The sequence below is a fragment of the Equus przewalskii genome, chromosome 21, assembly GCF_037783145.1.
Source record: "Equus przewalskii isolate Varuska chromosome 21, EquPr2, whole genome shotgun sequence".
In the NCBI taxonomy this organism is placed as follows: domain Eukaryota; kingdom Metazoa; phylum Chordata; class Mammalia; order Perissodactyla; family Equidae; genus Equus; species Equus przewalskii.
Window position 1 is genome coordinate 24,241,199 of NC_091851.1, and position 18,533 is coordinate 24,259,731.

The following is an 18,533-nucleotide window of genomic DNA, read 5'->3' on the forward strand; positions in this document are numbered from 1 at the left end:
AAGCCATGCTGAGGCAGTGTCCCACATAGCACAACCAGAAGGGCCTGCAACTAGAATAAGCAACTATATACTGGGGGCTTTGGGGAGAAGAAGGAAAAAAAAAATGAAGAAGATTGGCAACAGTTGTTAGCTCAGGTACCAATCTTTAAAAAAAAAAAGTCCATACTTCCTAAAGCAATCTACAGATTCAATGCAATCCCTATCAAAGTTTCAATGACAGTTTTCACAGAATAGAACACGGAATCCTAAAATTCATATGGAACAACAAAACACCCCGAATAGCCACAGGAATTCTGAGAAAAAAGAGGTAGAGGTGTCACACTCCCTGCTCTCAAAATATGCTGTAAAGCTATAGTAACCAAGACAGCTTGGCACTGGGACAAAAAAGACACACAGATCACCAGGGCCGAATCAGGAGCCCAGAGACAGACCCACACATCGATGGACAGCTAATTTTCAACAGGGAGCCAAGAACATACAAAGGAGAAAGGAAAGTCTCTTCAATACATGGTGTTGGGAAAATTGGACTGCGACAGGCAAAAGAATGAAAGTAGACAATTAGATTACACCATACACAAAAATTAACTCAAAATGGACTAAAGACTGGAATCTAACACCTGAAACCATAAAAATCCTAGAAAAAAACATAGGCAGTACGCTCTTTGACATCAGTCTTAGCAGCATATTTTCAAGTACCACGTCTGACCAGGCAAGGGAAACAAAAGAAAAAATAAACAAATAGGACTACAGCAAACTAAAAAGCTTCCGCACAGCAAAGGAAACCATTAACAAAACGAAAAGACAACCTAACAACTGGGAGAAGATATTTGCAAACCATATATTCAATAAGGGATTAATCTCCAAAATATAAAGAACTTATACATCTCAACAACAAAAAAACTAACAATCCAATTAAAAAATTGGCAGAGGATACGAACAGCTATTTTTCCAAAGAAGACGTACAGATGGCCAACAAGCATATGAAAAAACTACAATGAGATATCACCTCACACTCATCACGATGGCTGTGATTAACAAGACAAGAAATAACAAGTGTTGGAGAGGGTGTGGAGAAAAAGGAACCTCATATACAGCTGGTGTGTGTGCAAACTGGCGCAGCCACTACAGAAAACAGTATGGAGATTCCCCAAAAAATTAAGACTAGTACTACCATACAATCCAGCTATTCCACTGCTGGGTATTTATCCAAAGAACACAAAAACACAAATGCATAAAGATACATGCACCCTACGTTCATCACAGCATTATTCACAATAGCCAAGACTTGGAAGCAACCTAGGTGTCTATCAAGGGACAAATGGATAAAGATGTGGTATATATACACAGTGGAATACTCCTCAGCCATAAAAAAAGATGAAATCTTGCCACTTGCGACAACATGGATGGACCTTGAGGGTATTATGCTAAGCGAAATAAGTTAGAGAGGGAAAGTTAAATACCATATGATCTCACTCATAAGTAGATGATAAAAACAATGACAATCAAACACAGAGAGATAGAGATTGGATTAGTGGTTACCAGAAGGGAAGGGGGTTGGGTGGAGGATGAAAGGGGTGATTAGGCACATGTGTATGGTCATGGATAGTAATTAGGCTTTAGGTGGTGAATATGATATCATCTACACAGAAATCAAAATATAATGACGTACACCTGAAAAAAACAAAAATAAGAACTTGAGCAGGGACTAGCCCCTATGATTCCCAAGCCAAGCAAGCAAGGAAACAGAGACTCTAGTGGAAGAAAAGGTCAATATTCCCACCAACTGTCCTCTTCTGCACGGCTGGAGGATTCGGGCCTAGGGTTAGGGAACAGACCTCCTCAAGGGCTAATGAACCAGCTCCCAATAGGAGGAAGGCAACAGTTATCTCCCCTATGGCCTCTGATCTAATTCAATACCCTCATCTATTCTCTGTCCCTCAACTAGTGAGCTGGCTCAGCGATAAGATGAACCAGAGATTTGGGAGGTTTCCCTAGAATAGACAGACTAATAAATCATTCTCTGAAAACTTACCATGTGCCAGGTAGTTTAAAAACATTTAAACTACTACATCCTTCGAATAACAACCCTTCCAATAATCCATCAAGGAAGGTACTTTTTTATCCTCTTTTCACAGATGGGGAAATTGTGAAGAAGAGAGTTAAATGACCTGTGCCAGGGTGCCAGGGCACCAGGCCAGAGAAGAGGGAAGCCAGAATTCACAATCATCTGATTCTAAACTCATCTCTCTCCATTCCACTGTACTGCCTCCTATGTAAACTTCACACTGGATCCGCCTATAACTTACGGAGAGCAAATCAAAGATGCACACCAAGGTCTTTCTTTCTGGAAGGTATGGTTCTAAACTTGTACAGCTTAGAAATAGCACAGGCTACAAAACCAGAAAGGTTGTCCTCATCCTACTACAAACATGCTCACAGTAAGAAAGGCTGGAGAACTCTTTACCTGCTCAGAAAGCTTCCTCACTTCCTCTACGATGGAGGCAACAGGACGACTCCTCTCTCGGCCACGTGTGAAGGGAACAATGCAGTAGCTGCACATGTTGTCACAGCCTCGCATGATAGACCTTAAGAGGAAAGCACGGGAACTTAGCAACAGGAGCAGGATGTCCTGGTCCAACCCAAGTAGCAGGTCACAGCTCCCTTGGCGTTATCCTTTGGCTCTGAATTCTCTTGGCAACATGCTCACCCTCGACCAATCTGAGATCTAAGAAGCACTAAGGCAGACACTTTTTATCTTTAAAATCTAGCATCTAATCGCAGGATACAAGCCAAACTGTAATTAGTGGATACAGTGATTACCCTGAGGCACCACACTGGTGAGGGAATGGGGTGTAGACATACCTCACCTGGACTTTCTACTGTTTATATGTATAAATGGTTTGAACTTTTTATATGCAGACCAGAAAAAAATAAATATTATAAAGTATGTATAAAGAGCTGAGACCTTGGATTTAAAACACAGGGTTCTACATTCCTCACTCATTCTTGATCTAAATGCCAGGTTAAATCACTTCCTTTCATTTGCATCCTGTATATGAAAGCCTCAATTTATCTTAAGGAAATAATTATGGATAGATATGTATCAAAGGTATTCACTGAAGAATTGTTAAATAAACGTCAGCTGTTTTTTTATTAAACATTTCCAACAACAGAGTATCAGACAGCCATTAAAATGACAGAGGTTGTCAAACTTCTTCTGTAAAAATTCAGATAGTATGAGCCGGCCCAGTGGCCAAGTGGTTAAGTTAGTGCACTCCGCTTCAGTGGCCCAGAGTTTTGCCGGTCTGGATCCTGGGTGCAGACATGGCACTGCTCATCAGGCCACGCTGAGGCGGCATCCCACATGCCACAACTAGAGGGACCCACAACTAAAAATACACAACTAGGCACCGGGGGACTTTGGGGAGAAAAAAGAAAAATAAAGTCTTTAAAAAAAAAAATCAGGGGCCGGCCCAGTGGCTCAGCACTTAAGTGCGCACATTCCACTTGGGCGGCCTGGGGTTCGCCACTTCGGATCCCAGGTGCGGACACGGCACCGCTTGGCAAGGATGCTGTGGTAGGCATCCCACATAGAAAGCAGAGGAAGATGGGCGCAGCTGTCAGCTCAGGGCCAGTATTCCTCAGCAAAAAGAGGAGGATTGGCAGCAGATGTTAGCTCAGGGCTAATGTTCCTCCAAAAAAAAATCAGATGGTAAATATTTTAGGCTTTGCAAACCATATAGCAGAGACTCAACCTAACAACTACTTAATTCTGCCACTACATTGGCGAAAGAAGACACAGACAATATGTAAAGATATGGGCATGGCTGTATTTCAATAAAACTCTATTTACAAAAACAGGTTGTAAGTCAATTTGCCAATCTCTGTTACAGAAAATTTAATGACATAAAAAATGTTCCCCATTTTAAATAAGAAAAGGCTATAAAAGCAAGTACACCACAAGCCAACTTTTATAAATAAACACATACACAAAGCATACACACATAAACACATAGGAAAGAACAGGAATGATATACACCAAAATAACAGTGTTTATCATTAGGTGGTAGGAATATAGGTAATTCTTACTTTCTTCTTTATGTTTTTCTATTTTTCCACATATTCTTCAACAAATATGAACTACTTCATCACCAGATCTTTATCTCTTTTTTTAACTTAAAAGATCAGGGTAGGGGGAAAAAGATGTGAGGAAAGCCTCACATATGTTCTTCTGCTTTTTTTTTTAATCTCCCCAAATTCCCCCAGTACATAGTTATTTATTATAGTTGTGGGTCCCTCTAGTTGTGGCATGTGGGACACCGCCTCATCGTGGCCTGACGAGCAGTGCCATGTCCGCGCCCAGGATTAGAACCAGCGAAACCCTGGGCCGCCGAAGCAGAGCGCATGAACTTAACCACTCGGCCACAGGGCTGGCCCCCATATATTTTCTTAAAAAATAAGAATATAGAAAAAAATAAGAATAAAAAAATAAGAATATAGAAGGGAGGGTAGGAAAGACCTCATATTATGTATATGAATGTATATGCAAAGAATACTCCTGAAAGGATTACACAAGAAACTACTAACGTGGCTGCCTCTGAGAGGTGGCCTAGGAGACTGCGGATGACCAGTGTGAGGGAGCCTTACTATGTCATTTTTTGTCTTTGTACTATGTGCATGTATTAATTTTTTTAATGTAATGATATTAACATTATTTTAAAGGTGAGAAAGGAGAAGTTCATTCCCTGTCTCTTGGTAAGTGACTCACACAAAGGCAGAAGTAGCACTGGGGCTCGTCTGGACCGGCATGATGTCAGCATAGGTCTCATCCAGAGAGAGCAGCACATTAGCAGCTTGCTGGCCTGACTCAGCAACAGCCAGCAGTCGAGGAAGGTCCCGATAGGCGTCTGGACCAGCCAAAATATCCACTATTTTCTCCCTGTTGAGGATCTCCTCCTTCAACCTCTCAGCCATGCAGCCTGGGAGGAAAAAGAAATAAGCACCCGTTCCCAAATTCATCTGTCTCATGGCTTCTTCTCAGTATACATTATCTCCAGCTGGATCAGAGACCAGGACACAGAAAGTTCTCTAAGAGTTTAGCATCACTGCTCAAATCTGCCCGACGATTCCACAGCTCTGAAACTGCATCTTCCTACACAAGAAAACCACAGGAAAAATGGCCCTAGAGTAATTCAATTAAATGCCCAGGGAAAGTTCAACCACCACCCAAAAATCTTTCCAGACATCAACCACCCTTTTTTTCAACTGAAAATTACTTGGTGCTACAAATAAAACTATTTTGTGTCAGGAACTTATTTTTAAAAATAAAACTCAATTGTAAATTGGTGCAGCCACTATGTAAAACAGTACGGAGTTTCCTCAAAAAATTAAAAATAGAAATACCACATGATCCAGGTATTCCACTTCTGGGTATTTATCCAGAGAAAACGAAAACACTAATTTAAAAAGATATATGCACCCCTATGTTCACTGTAGCATTATTTACAATAGCCAAGATATGGAAGTAACCTAAGTGTCCATCGATAGATCAACAGATTAAGAAGATGTGATATATATATATAAATGGAATATTCCTCAGCCACAAAAAAAATGAAATCTTACAATTTGTGACAACACAGATGGACCTAGAGGGTATTATGCTGAGTGAAACGAATCAGAGAGAGAAAGCCACTGTATAATTTTACTTATGTGTGGAATCTAAAAAACAAAACAAACAAACAAAATAGAAAACCAACTTATAGACACAAAGAACAAACTGGTGGTCACCAGAGGGGAGTGGGGTGAAGGAAGTTAAGAGGTACAAACTTACAGTTATAAAATAAATAAGCCACAGGGAAATAGAGTACTGCATAGGGAATATACTCAATAACACTGTAATAACTTTACACGATAACAGATGGTTACCAGACTCGCCATGGTGACCATTTCATAAGGTGTATAAATATTGAATCCTTATGTTAAACACCTGGAACTCATATAATATGGGATGTCAACTATACTTCAATAAAAAAATAAATAACTAACTTATATACAACTGCACTTGTGCTCTTTATCCCTTTTCTTGCCCATAATACTTGTAAAACCCATAAGAAATGAGTTAATCATCTATGCTGGTATCTTCCATATCCTAAAAACCCATCGTTATTAGTAAGGCTATTGAATTAAAAAGTCCATTTTATTATAATCACCCTTTGAAAACATTTGTTTAAGAAACATTCTTGGTTGTATACCCATGTTTATAGCAGCATCATTCACAATAGTCAAAAGGTGGAAGCGACCCAAGTGTCCGTCAACAGGTGTGGTATATACATACAATGGAAAATTATTCATCCTTAAAAAGGAAGGGAATTCTGCTACAATATGGATGAACCATAAAGACATTATTCTAAGTGAAATAAGCCAGTCACAAAAAGATAAATATTGTATGATTCCACATATATGAGGTACCCAGAGTAGTGAAATCCATAGAGACAGAAAGCAGAATGGTGGTTGCCAGGAGCTGTGGTGAGGGTGGAATAGGGAGTTACTGTTTAATGGGTATGCTGTTTCAGTTTGGGAAGATGAAAAAGTTCTGGAGATGGATGGTGGTGATGGGTACACGACAACATGAATGTATTTAATGCCACTGAACTGTACATCTAAAAAGGGTTAAAATGGGAGGCTGGCCCCGTGGCCAAGTGGTTAAGTTCGTGCTCCGCTTCAGCCACCCAGGGTTTCGCTGGTTCGGATCCCGGGCGCGGACATGGCACTGCTCATCAGGCCATGCTGAGGCATCATCCCACATGCCACAACTAGAAGGACCCACAACTAAAAACGTACACAACTATGTACTGGGGGAATTTGGGGAGAAAAAGCAGAAAAAAAAAAAGAAAGATTGGCAACAGTTGTTAGCTCAGGTGCCAATCAAAAAAAAAAAGGGTTTAAATAGTAAATTTTATGTTACATATATCTTACCACAATTTTTTAAAAAATTATTTTGAGGATTTCCGAAATTCCTAACAGATATATACTCAGGGGCTTCTATAATGAAGGAAGTGAAATGGGACCAAACATTTCAGCTAACCCTCCCATCCTCCTGCATCACTTAGTCCATTAATCTGTGTAACAGCACATGCTCAACCATGTGTTGATCCATCATCAAGAGGAATTAATTTAACTATTCCACAATTGAAACAGTCTGTTTTGAGGTTAAATAAATTAACTAAATTCTGGGACCAAGAGGGTACAATATATTATTTTTAAAATATGCTTCCCAGCTATCTAGATCAAAGCTGCAAAATACAACTTCCTAAGACGATGGAAATGTTCTTTATCTGTGCTGTTCAAAATAGTAGCCACTAGTCAAGTGTGGCTAAGCAGTCAATATGTGACTGGTGAGACTGAAGAAGTGAGTTTTTACTATTACTTCAGTTTAATTAAGCTTAAATAAGCACCTGTGGCTAGTGGCTACCACACTGGTCAGCGCAGATCCAGATCTTCACCGAGCATGCTTCAGGGGTCACGATGAAAGGGGCCTACATTGTAAATTCACGCTTCCCCTTCAGACCCCAAACTCTCTCCTACCCGTGACTCTGTGCCACAACAAGCCACATTAGACTCTAGGAAGGACAGACAACTTTCGGAGTACCTGCTACTTTAAGGCACTACAGAAAGCCCATTCATGAGCTTCATTTCATTTAATTCTACAGTCTCTGACATTAAGTACAAGAGTTGCAGGGGGTGTATAAGATTTCTTCATACACTGGGAATCCAGCCTCTAAGGGAAACCCTAGCATGTAAAGCTCCATGGAGCCCAAGTCTCAAAACTCACAAAATTGGCAAATTACCGGATACCTAGAATCCCAATCCTCAGAGGCACTCGGGAGCGAGGCCGCTTTGTCTTCAGGGCTCTGAGCTGATGTAAACGATTCCAGATGGTCTGTTCGGCCTTCTCCCTACAGAGATCAAAAGAGGTAGAGATAAACCTGAAAATAAACTGCAGAACAATCTAAAAAGTAGGTCAGTGGGAAGAAAATAAAAATAACCATCAATTCTTTAAATGAGTATCTACCTCTTAGGCTTAGGGAAGGCAGGCAGGGAGCCAATGGAAGCACCACTTGCTGTAATTTACCATTCCCAGAACGACGCCCTTCCTGCACATCTCCAAATCCTGACAAGCCTTCCTCAACCCTCCTCTGTTGGAGAGTTTATTCTCCGCTTAACTACTCTATCACTTTAACTCTCCCGTTCCCTCCACTTAGCAATCTCTCCTTTTTATTGACTTTTTTACCTAGTGCTTTCTGCCACATGTTAAAGCTATTTATCCGTCTTAGTATCCGTCTTAGTTCCCACATGAGACTAAGCTCCTTAAAGCCAGGTTCCAGGGAAGGTTCATTTCTGAATCTCCCAAAGCACCTACTTCCGTGTCTTGCAGAAGAGACCCTCAGAACAAAAATGCTGGATTAATTCATCAAGAGTACAGCTAGCTGAGGAAACACTAACACTAAGACGTCTATGCTTGTACATAGAAACAAAGTGAGAAACACGGCACGTTCACCTCTCACGATGCCACCCGTCTCTGTTCAGAAGAACTCTGTCCCCTGGCCACTGACTGCACCCTAGCCCTTACGATGGGCGCTACCTCAGAAGCATGCGACATTAGCTACAAGAAAATCCTTAGGAAAAGTTGGGTGATTCAGCACACTCTCCATTTCCTCCTCTATAAAATGTGTTTGATAAGAGCACCTAGGTCATAGGGTTGTTGTGAGAATTAAATCAGTGCGTGTACAGTGCTCAGCACAGGACCTGACATACAGTACGTGCTCAGCAAATGTCAACCAGCTCTATCATTACTATCTCCATTGCTGTAAAATGGCAAATCCACTGGCTTAGCTCCATAGCAGGCCAGCCTGGCATTATTATATAAGATATACCCATTCCCTAGGTAAAGAACAAATTCCCACCTGATAGAACATGTGACAAGGAGGATCACATCAGCCTGAGTGGAAAGCAAGGAAAAAAACGAAAATTATGATCTTTGAAATGAACCTTGCAGAATCACTGCCCTCGGCCCCTTCTTTTTTGACTGTAGTAAAACACACGTAACATAAAATTTACTATTTTAACCATTTTTAAGTGTACAGTTCAGTAGCATTACGTACATCCACAGTGTTGTGCAACCATCACCACGATCAACCTCTGGAACTATTTCATCTTTCCCAACTAAAACTGCGTATCCATTAACCACTAACTCCCCATTCCCCTCCTCCTCGAAGCCCATATTTAACTTAGTTACTTGCCTGAAGGTGAACACCACCATAAAAGTTTCAAAAATCACTGGAACAAAAGTACATCTCAGTCCCATGCTACACACTTTACCCAAGGAACTCACTCCCACCAGGCGGTACCCTGCTCCTGAAACTGCATCTAAGAACTGGCACAAATGCAGTTTCCCTGAGGGCCAGGAAATAAGGAGAAGCAGGAAACGCATGTACCTCTTGGAGGTTATTGGTCCGCAGGTAGCCACTCTTCTGTAAGATGGACCAGGCTATCTCCGTGTCATTCACATTCATCTGGCAGCCATAGGTCTCCAGGTAGACTGCAATGAGAGGATGATTCCATGGTAGGCAGACAAAAAGAGACCACATGTCTCAAAAGGGCTCCTTCCCAAATGCCCCAGAAACACCTAAGGTAACTGGTTATCCACTAAATCCCCTGCTGCCTCAATTCGAGGACACCATTAATTGCCAGATGTACCCTCAAATTAATGACAACCTTTCAGACAAAAGACATACAACATTATAAACACATACCAGTTATAAGCCATGTCATTTAAAATATGGGAAAAACATGCACCTAAGAATCAAGGAAATACGGTTAAAAAAACAATTAGAAAAGGGAGGACTAGCCAATAGCACTGATTACCCACCTGAGGGAAAAAGAAATTTAAATTCACATGTTACACTCCTTCTCAAAATGAGGTTCCCTAGCCTCTAGAGGTAGCAGCAGTGGGCAGAGGGTACATAAAGACACACAAAAAAAATGAGGCAACTTCCTACAGTAACTCCAAACATCTTCAATGAAAGCAAGCATGGCTATAATGACATAAAACACATTTGCACAAAGTTTCTTAATTTTTTTTAAAGATTTTATTTTTTCCTTTTTCTCTCCAAAGCCTCCCATACATAGTTGTGTATTATTAGTTGTGCGTCCTTCTAGTTGTGGCATGTGAGATGCCACCTCAGCATGGCTTGATGAGCGGTGCCATGTCCATGCCCAGGATCCAAACCGGCAAAACCCTGGGCCGCCAAAGTGGAGAGCGTGAACTTAACCACTAGGCCATGGGGCCGGCCCTGCACAAAGTTTTAAGAACACAATTTCACTCTGGCAAGCCTCTCCGAACTAAATTCCTGTTATCAACCCCAGCCCCCACCTGCACACTTTAACCCACGGACCCAGATAAATTCCAAATGGAGTTAAAGTTGAATGACAAAGAATCACATGAAAACCACTAGAAGATAGCAGTATTTTTAAAAAAAAGAAAAGAAAGAAAGAAAACATCAGAATTTTTTTAAACCTTCCTTGGCTCACTTTCCTTGTCAAAAAAAGAAAATACCAGCACCAGCCCAGTGGTGTAGTGGTTAAGTTCGCACACTCCGCTTCAGTGGCCCAGGGTTTGCCAGTTCAGATCCTGGGCATGGACCTACGCACCGCTCATCAAGCCATGCTGTGCCAGCATCCCACACAGAAGAACTGGAGGGACTTACAACTAGGATACACAACTGTGTACTGGGGCTTTGGGGAGGAGGAAAAAAAAAAGAGGAAGATTGGCAACAGATGTTAGCTCAGGGCAATCTTCCTCACCAAAAAAAAAGAAAGAAAAACAACACCAACACTTATGTCAGAGAGGGATTGAGGGGGACAACAAATTATAAAGGACGGCAAAATACTTAGCAGAAGTCACAAGGTGTACATACTCCTTGATTTACTAATTCAACTCCTAGAGATTTATTCTGGAAAAAAAAATTAATAGAAGCAATATCTATCTATACAGGTATACGTGTGTGTGTGTGTGTGTATGAGACACTTATTATAGCGTTATTTATAACATAAAAATTTTTGAAACAACCTAATGTCTAACTATAGGGGAGAGGTTGGAAACATCATAGTACAACACAATGTTATATTTTGTACCAAGTTTTTCTAAAATTTAATTACGAAGAGGATAGTATTTGGAAAAATATTAAATGAAAATAGCAAGTTACAAATAATTTGCAGCAAATGACTGCAACCTAATTCTTTTGAGAATGATAAAAGGGAAATACTTTCTAGAAACAGCACAAAGTGGGAGAGGTCTGGTTGTCCCTTAATGTCTCTTCAAACTTTTTTTTTAAGGCATTTTAACTGACTGCATAACGTTTCTAAGAAAATCTCTGCCTAAGCATAAAGAGTGAATTTCTATAGCACCAATTGTGAAGCTGCCTTATAACTTACGACAATCTAAAAATTAGAACAGAGATCATAGGGTTTCCACAGGTAACCAAAGAGAGGACTCCCCAGGTCTTCTACCCTCAGTCACCTGGACCACCACCATAAGTTTCTTTCTGTTAATGTTACTTCATGCAGTTTGACAATCCCAGAATTTAGCAGCCTTCCCACACTGTTAACCCTCCAAAGCCAGGTCTGTAACGAAAGAACAGTTAAGAATCAGCCCATGGATGCTGGAAAGCAACAAAGCAGCAAGCCCAAAGAAAAGTAAAACCAACCTTTTCTCTGCCTTCCTAAAAGCTGATCCACTGTGAGGTATGGTGGTGGGTCCTCCACGTCGAGAGAAGACAGATTCTCTTGAGGAACTGAAGCATTTCTCAAAAAATGCTGAAAAGTCGGTCCAGTGGCCAGCCTGGAGCTGAAATCCTTTTGAACTCCATGCTCCTGCTGCCTCTCTGGACTGGGACATGTGGTGCTGGAGAGATTACAGGATGCCCTGCAGGTCCTGAGCAGCAGCCAGGACACAGAGGCCAAGGGCCGCCACCTCAGACACCTGTGTGCTCGGAGGACACGCCGTAAAGGATGCATGGCACTAAAACAGCCCAAAGTCTGCAAAAGAATGACAGACATTACCAACATTTACTGAACACTATGTACAAGGCACTGTTCTAAGCACTTCAAATGTATCAATACATTTAATCCTCACAAAAACCCAAAAAGAAGATACTCTTAATAATATTATCCCTGTTTTACAGGTGAAAAAACTGAAGCAACTTGCCCGGGATCACACAAAGGAGTGCCAGAGATGAGATGCAAATTCAGGCAGTCTCTTTTCAAAACAAAGATGCAGTGGAGATGAGATGAGAAACCCTGACAAAATACCAAAGTAGCCTCTTGTGCCAGGAACAGTTATAAGAAGGGTTTTTTTCCTCTTTTTTTTTTTTTTTTTTTTTGAGGAAGATTAGCCCTGAGCTAACTGCTGCCAATACTCCTCTTTTCGCTGAGGAAGACTGGCCCTGAGCTAACATCCATGCCCATCTTCCTCTACTTTATATGAGGGATGCCTGCCACAGCATGGCTTGCCAAGCAGTGCCATGTCCACACCCGGGATCCGAACCCAGGAATCACGGGCCGCCGAAGTGGAACGTACACACTTAACCGCTGCGCCACCAAGCCGGCCCCTCCAAGGGCTGTTTAAGTGTATTAATTCATTAAATCTTCACAACATAGGCAACAGACACTATTATTACCCCCGTTCAGAGATGAGGAAATAGAGAGGCTGACCAATTTGCCTAAGCTCCCACAGCCAGTAAGCAGCCGAACCAGGATGCAAACAAATGTCTGTATTACTGCGAAGCCCATGCCCCTAGCCATCTTGCTACACTGCCTCCCGATACTGTGAAAACCACTTACCGTCTGAGGGCATCTTCCTTGGAGTTCCTTCAAAAGGAAAGTATCTAACATGGGACACTGTATGTCTGATCAGTGACTCCTTCTACCCTCCAAGAGTCTCAAATTACCGCCTTCAAACTCCCCACCCAGGCCCTCTCACACATGGCTGGGGGAATGGAAAATGGCACAACTTTTACAGTGGACAATCGGCCACTTTCCAGCAAAGTTACAAACATAACAAACCCTTTGACCAAGCAGTTCCATTCCTAAGTATTTATCCTCTGGATATACTCTTACACGTGCAAAATGACCTACTTGTAAATGCGCACAGTATCTCCAGAACCCATAAGAAACAGCGGTTGCCTCCCAGAAGGAACTCAAGTGACTCAAAGTACAAGACAGAGACACACTCCCACCACACATTCATAATGGACCCCACATCTCTGGCCCGACTGCCTCACTCCAGGATACCAGACATCCTTGTAGTGACCTTCACTCACTTCTAAGCTTTTACACATGCTGTTCTCTCTAGCTGGTATCTTCTCTCTACTGACTTGGCCAACTCCTCTGCTACTTTCAGGTCTCTGCTTCCTCCTGGAAGCCTGTCCTAGCCACCATCCCCAAAGTCTAGGTTGGGGTCGTCCTCTTGGTTCCCAAAACCTCCTTCTCTCACAAGACTCACCACACTTTGCTGTTAATTACTACTTATACTTCTGCCATCCCTTATAAGCTGGGAGGTCCCTGAAAGCAGGGAACAAATCTCATTCTACATCCGCAGCGTCTCCCATTCTAGCAGGTGCCGTACATGTAAAATGAGCCGATGTGGTCTGTTACCTCTCCAACCTGATCACCTGCTGTATATACCACCAGCACCTTAGGCAGGAGCAATGTTAACCTACTTTCAATGTCAGATAAGAGCAGACTTTTAATGTGAGCTTTAAAGTCACCCATTCTGCCACTTACTTGTTGTGTGACCTTGGGCAAGTCAAATTCCTGTCTCTGACTGCCAATTCCACATCCCAAACAAAAGGATAAAAGTAGTACCTACCTCCGAGGGGTGCTGCGAGAGTTAAAGAGGCTATTAAAAACCCAATGTGGCATACAGTAAGTTTTCAGTAACTTCACATTTGCCGCCCACACCCCCTTTCACCGTGGTTATAGAGCATTGTGGTTAAGACCCTAGAGTCAGAGTCTGGCCCAACTGCTGCCTAGCCAGGTAACTGGGAGCTTCCATTTCTTCATGTGCAAAATGGGGAAAATACTGGTACCTATCTCCACGTCTGCTGCCAGGACCAAATGTGAAAACACAAATAAAGTGCTCGCATAGCACAACGTAGGGGCCTCAGTGGAGGCCCGGAAATTAATTGGTAGTCAGCACTAACTGTGAGACAACAGTCTCATCTCAACATAAATAAACATAAACAATAAAGCATCCCAAACATTTCACGGCGTGGTCACCCTCTGTCAGGCGCGGTGCTAAGCGCTCCACCGGGATTACCGTATCCGATGCTCAGGGCACCCCCGCGAGGCAGGTTCTGCTATCACGCCCACTTCACGGATGACGAAGCTAAGGCTCGGGAGGAAGAGGGGTGACCCGCCCAAGGTCACCAGCGAGTAGGCAGCGGGGCTGGGGGGCAGCCCCCGACTGTCTGACTCCAGGGTCCTCGCCGTCCTCCCCTTGAACGCCGCGCGCTTCCCGGTCCCCGCCGCCCCTGCTGCGCGGGCCTTGGGCGCTGACAAGGCCACCGCCACCGGCGCGCCGCTCACCTCCCGCAGCCCGAGGGCCCAGCGTCGAGCCACGGAAGCTCCTCGGAGCCGATCCGCAGCCCCGCTCGGCCGTCCGCCGCTGCGCGCGCACACGCGACTTCCGTTCCGCCGCGACTTCGGTCCGGGATGTCCCAACGGAAGTGCCTTCTCTGAACGGTCCGGGCGCGTCTGGGTACCCGGGTTTGAAAAACCTGTCCCGCTGCGCTGAAGCATCGGGAGGCCCTAGCCGGCCCGGGGCAGGTGAGCGCTTGAAGTGTGGCGAGTGCGAGTTAAGTGAGCTCTAAATGTAAAACACACGCCTGATGTCGAAGACCAGAATGCACAACATCTCATCAATAATTTTTATATTGATTACATGTTGAAATAATATGTGGGATATATTGAGTTAAATACATATATTATTTAAATTAATTTCACCTATTTCTTTTCACTTTTTTAATGGGGGCACTGGGGAATTTTAAATTACATACGTGACTCTCATTCTATTTCAATTGGACAGCGCTGCACTATAGGTTAAAGACCTCGTGAGTCATGGCTCCAACCTGGACCAGACCTCTGGAGTTACAGACCCATAGTTTAGCAGTTTAGTGGCACCTCTCCTTGGGTGTCTAATGACCACCTTTAAGTTAATACAGACCTCTTCGTTTCCACACACACATCCTCACCCAAAACCTGTCCCTGCCCGTCTGGCCCTTCTCAGTAAATGACCCAAGCATCCTCTCAGTTGCACTAGGAGAAACAGAGGAGTCATTTATGTGTCCTCTCCCTCCATCTCCACGCTCCGTCTGTCAGCAAGTCCTGTCAGCCCTAACTCCAAAATGTCTCTAATCTATCCACTTCCCACTCTCTCCTTCCCCTGCTTCCACTCTAGCCCAGGCCACCATCATCTCATCAAAAACAACTACAGGTAGCCTACTGCCTGGTCTCCTTGCTTCCACCCTTGCCCTTGTCTCCTACACACATTTCCCACACAGAGCCTAAGAGAGTTTGTTGGTTTGTTTTATTAACTCAGATCACATCACTCCTCTGCTGAAAACTCCCAGTGGCTTGCCATTGCCTTTGGAATAAAACCCAGGTTTCCTACAGTGTCCTAGGGCCTGCATGATCTGGCCTCCACTTACTTTTATTTCTCCAACCTACTTACTTACTTCTTACTACTTACTTCTCCTGATGTTCTCTCTAGTTGACTCCTCTTTGACTACATAATTTTATTTTGCTCCTTCAATACCCCAAGCTCATGTTTATCTCAGAGCCTCTGTACTTACTATTCTCTGTCTGGAATGCTCCTCCAAATTGTTTCATGGCTGACCCTTTTCTCATCCTTCATGTCTCAGCTTAAATATCAGCTCTTCAGAGAGGCCCTCTCCGACCACTCCATATAAACTGCTCCCATCACCATCACATCATTTTCTTCACAATACTTGTCATGATCCAAGATGACAGCATTATTTGTTTTCTTGCCATTGCCTATTACCCAGCGTTTGAGCTCCCCGACAGCAGGGACACCTTCTGTCTTGTTCACTGCAATACCCCCAGGATCTAGCACACAGTCTGACTCCTAGAAGAGCTTAATAAATACCCGTTGAACAAATGATTGCTTTATGTTTTAGTTTGCATTCCCCAGAAGCAGACCCTGAGACAAGGATTTGAGTGCTGGCAGGTGATCTCAGGAAACACTATAGTCAGGGAATGAAACAGGGAAGGGGAGACAGACAATAAAGAGTGTTTTAGCACAACCAGAAGGACCTAGAACTAGAATATACAACTATGTGCTGGGGGACTTTGGAGAGAAGAAGAAAGAAAAAGATTGGCAACAGATGTTAGCTCAGGTGCCAATCTTTAAAAAAAAAAAAGTGTTTTATCAAACCAGTTAGCATGGTGGGCATCTGGGTCTTAATTCTGTTGGGGAGCTCTGGGAGATGGTAAAGAACACATTCCTCAGAATTACTTCACCCAAGGGGAGAGGAAGCTAGGGTAGTCATGTACTACCAGTCACGGTGCAAGGATGCTCCTACGTGTGTTAATTCCTCTGTGCTTCTGCTCTGCCTGTGCAGGAAGGCCTGTGCTGTCAATAAGATGCAGACACTGGCCCAGCACTCTGAATTAGGCACTGACGGCCTCTGCTACAACTGACCTCTTTGATTCCTCATTAGAACTGAGGTCATTATTGGCCCATTTTACAGGCAAGAAAACTGAAAATACAAAAGGTAGTCAAGTGCCGAAATTCATACAACTAGTGCACAGCAGAACTGAGATCCACGCAAAGGCCAGTCTGATCCCAAAGCCCTGTTCTTACCACTGGTTGACTGATTCGAGGGCAGACTGGCTGGGTTCCCATCGCGGCTCTGCTGCTTGCTGTCTGATAGCCATGGTCAAGTTAGTCACCCCTGCTGACTCCCAGCTTCTTTGCCTGCAAAGCAGCTTCTGTGTAGAGAATACACTGCACTGGGGGTGGGAGGGTGGGTAGACACATCAGGAGAGCATCTAGGAGGCTGTGGCAGTCGTCCAGAAAGAGATCGTGGAGTCTTGGGGCAGTGATTCCGATTCCAAGAGTTTGAGACATACTGCAATAAAGTTCACACTGTATCCTTAGACGATTGCTGGGTGCCAATTCAGTCAAAAGAATAAAGGCAAAAATGGGCCAAGAATTGTATTATGGGTCTTGGTTTTTATTGTGGTTCTCCAGATAACCTAGGATGTGGTCTGATCATTTGGAGGAATTAGCACAGTGAAAATACAAAATTTCAAAATTCCTGGAAAACCCTTGGACTCTAGAGACAAGTTCCTGGACACTCTGTGATCTACACTCCAACTGGAAAAATATTCAGGTTTACTGCCAGATTTTTTAGTCCAAAGGGAAGATGTTCTGTCCTAATTTGGCCACGGACGGGAGCACGCATGCCTCACAGCCCCATCACGGTAGCAGCACCTGCATCCCGACGGGAGTTATGTTGAGGGGAGAAGCCTCTCACCCACCATGCCAAGGACAGACAAAGCCCCTTCTCCTTCCCTGGTGACCCCCAAGCTTGGACCCTATCCTTCGAGGTACAGCAACTCCCTGTTTCAGGTCCTACTTATTGTTTCACGGTGGCCCTTCCCCCATTACTCTCAGTGTTGTCCCCAGAATCACAAAAGAGAGGAATTCGAGAGCTGGAAGGAAACCACTTTTAGGACTTCCAATGTGGGAGTCAGGGAGGAGCCAGGATTTGAACCCAGGTTTCTCAGCTTCTTAAAACTGTGCTCATTCAAATCTGGACCTTCTCCTAGCAGCCCCACAGGGAGATGTCAACTTCCCCCTTCATGACCAGAGCAGGAGGCAGGAGGTCAGAGGGAGTTAGAGCTACCCCTTTCCAGTTTTGATTGCCCAAGGGACCAAGCTGGTAGTATGAGGGGTGTTCCCTAGTGCCTGTTATGCTGCTCCCACCTATACCAAACTCAATGGCCATTGCCAACATCCCCTGCTATCCTACCCACATACCATACTACACATACCAGCCCATATAGGAGCCAGGGACTATTTCCCACCACCATCCCCATCGCCCACCATATTCCATCCACAAGGGTCCACTTTCAGTTGCCATGTTGTGGAGTTTTGGACGGTGTTGTGTCTTAGGCAATGAAAGTGATGGAAAAAAAAACCCAGATTCCAGGAGTTTGGAAGCCCTATGTTCCATCCCACCTCAAATCTCTCACCTGGGATGCTATTCCCCCTTCTACCTGACTGACTCCTACTGGTTGACGATAGTTCTGTTATCGAACAATTATTCCTCCCCTCTTCCTTCCCCCTCAACATCAGGCTCAGCTCCATGACTCATTTTGGCAAGTGGAGAGAGAGCAGACATAACACAGACAGAGGACACAGATGTGCTCGTGCAATTTGCTTGCCT

General features: G+C 43.7%; 1 protein-coding gene across 5 annotated transcripts in view; it reads right to left on the bottom strand.

Moving 5' to 3' along the window:
- The window catches only part of CDK5RAP1 (CDK5 regulatory subunit associated protein 1), a 56,568-nt gene that overhangs the window by 35,686 nt on the left and 2,349 nt on the right, over positions 1–18,533 (bottom strand). Inside the window, exons 1-7 of one of the 5 annotated variants that reach the window (XM_008535869.2) lie at positions 14,647–15,436; positions 11,766–12,096; positions 9,495–9,598; positions 8,964–8,998; positions 7,855–7,955; positions 4,769–4,979; positions 2,465–2,585 (exon numbers count right to left, since the gene is read on the bottom strand). In XM_008535869.2, coding sequence (XP_008534091.2) covers positions 2,465–2,585; positions 4,769–4,979; positions 7,855–7,955; positions 8,964–8,998; positions 9,495–9,598; positions 11,766–12,096; positions 14,647–14,859 — 1,116 coding nt within the window. In that variant the 5' untranslated portion in view covers positions 14,860–15,436. Of the gene's footprint in view, positions 1–2,464; positions 2,586–4,768; positions 4,980–7,847; positions 7,956–8,963; positions 8,999–9,494; positions 9,599–11,765; positions 12,097–14,377; positions 15,437–18,533 lie in introns of those variants that run through there. The other 4 variants (XM_008535871.2, XM_070588016.1, XM_070588015.1 and 1 more) reach the window with 4 other exon arrangements.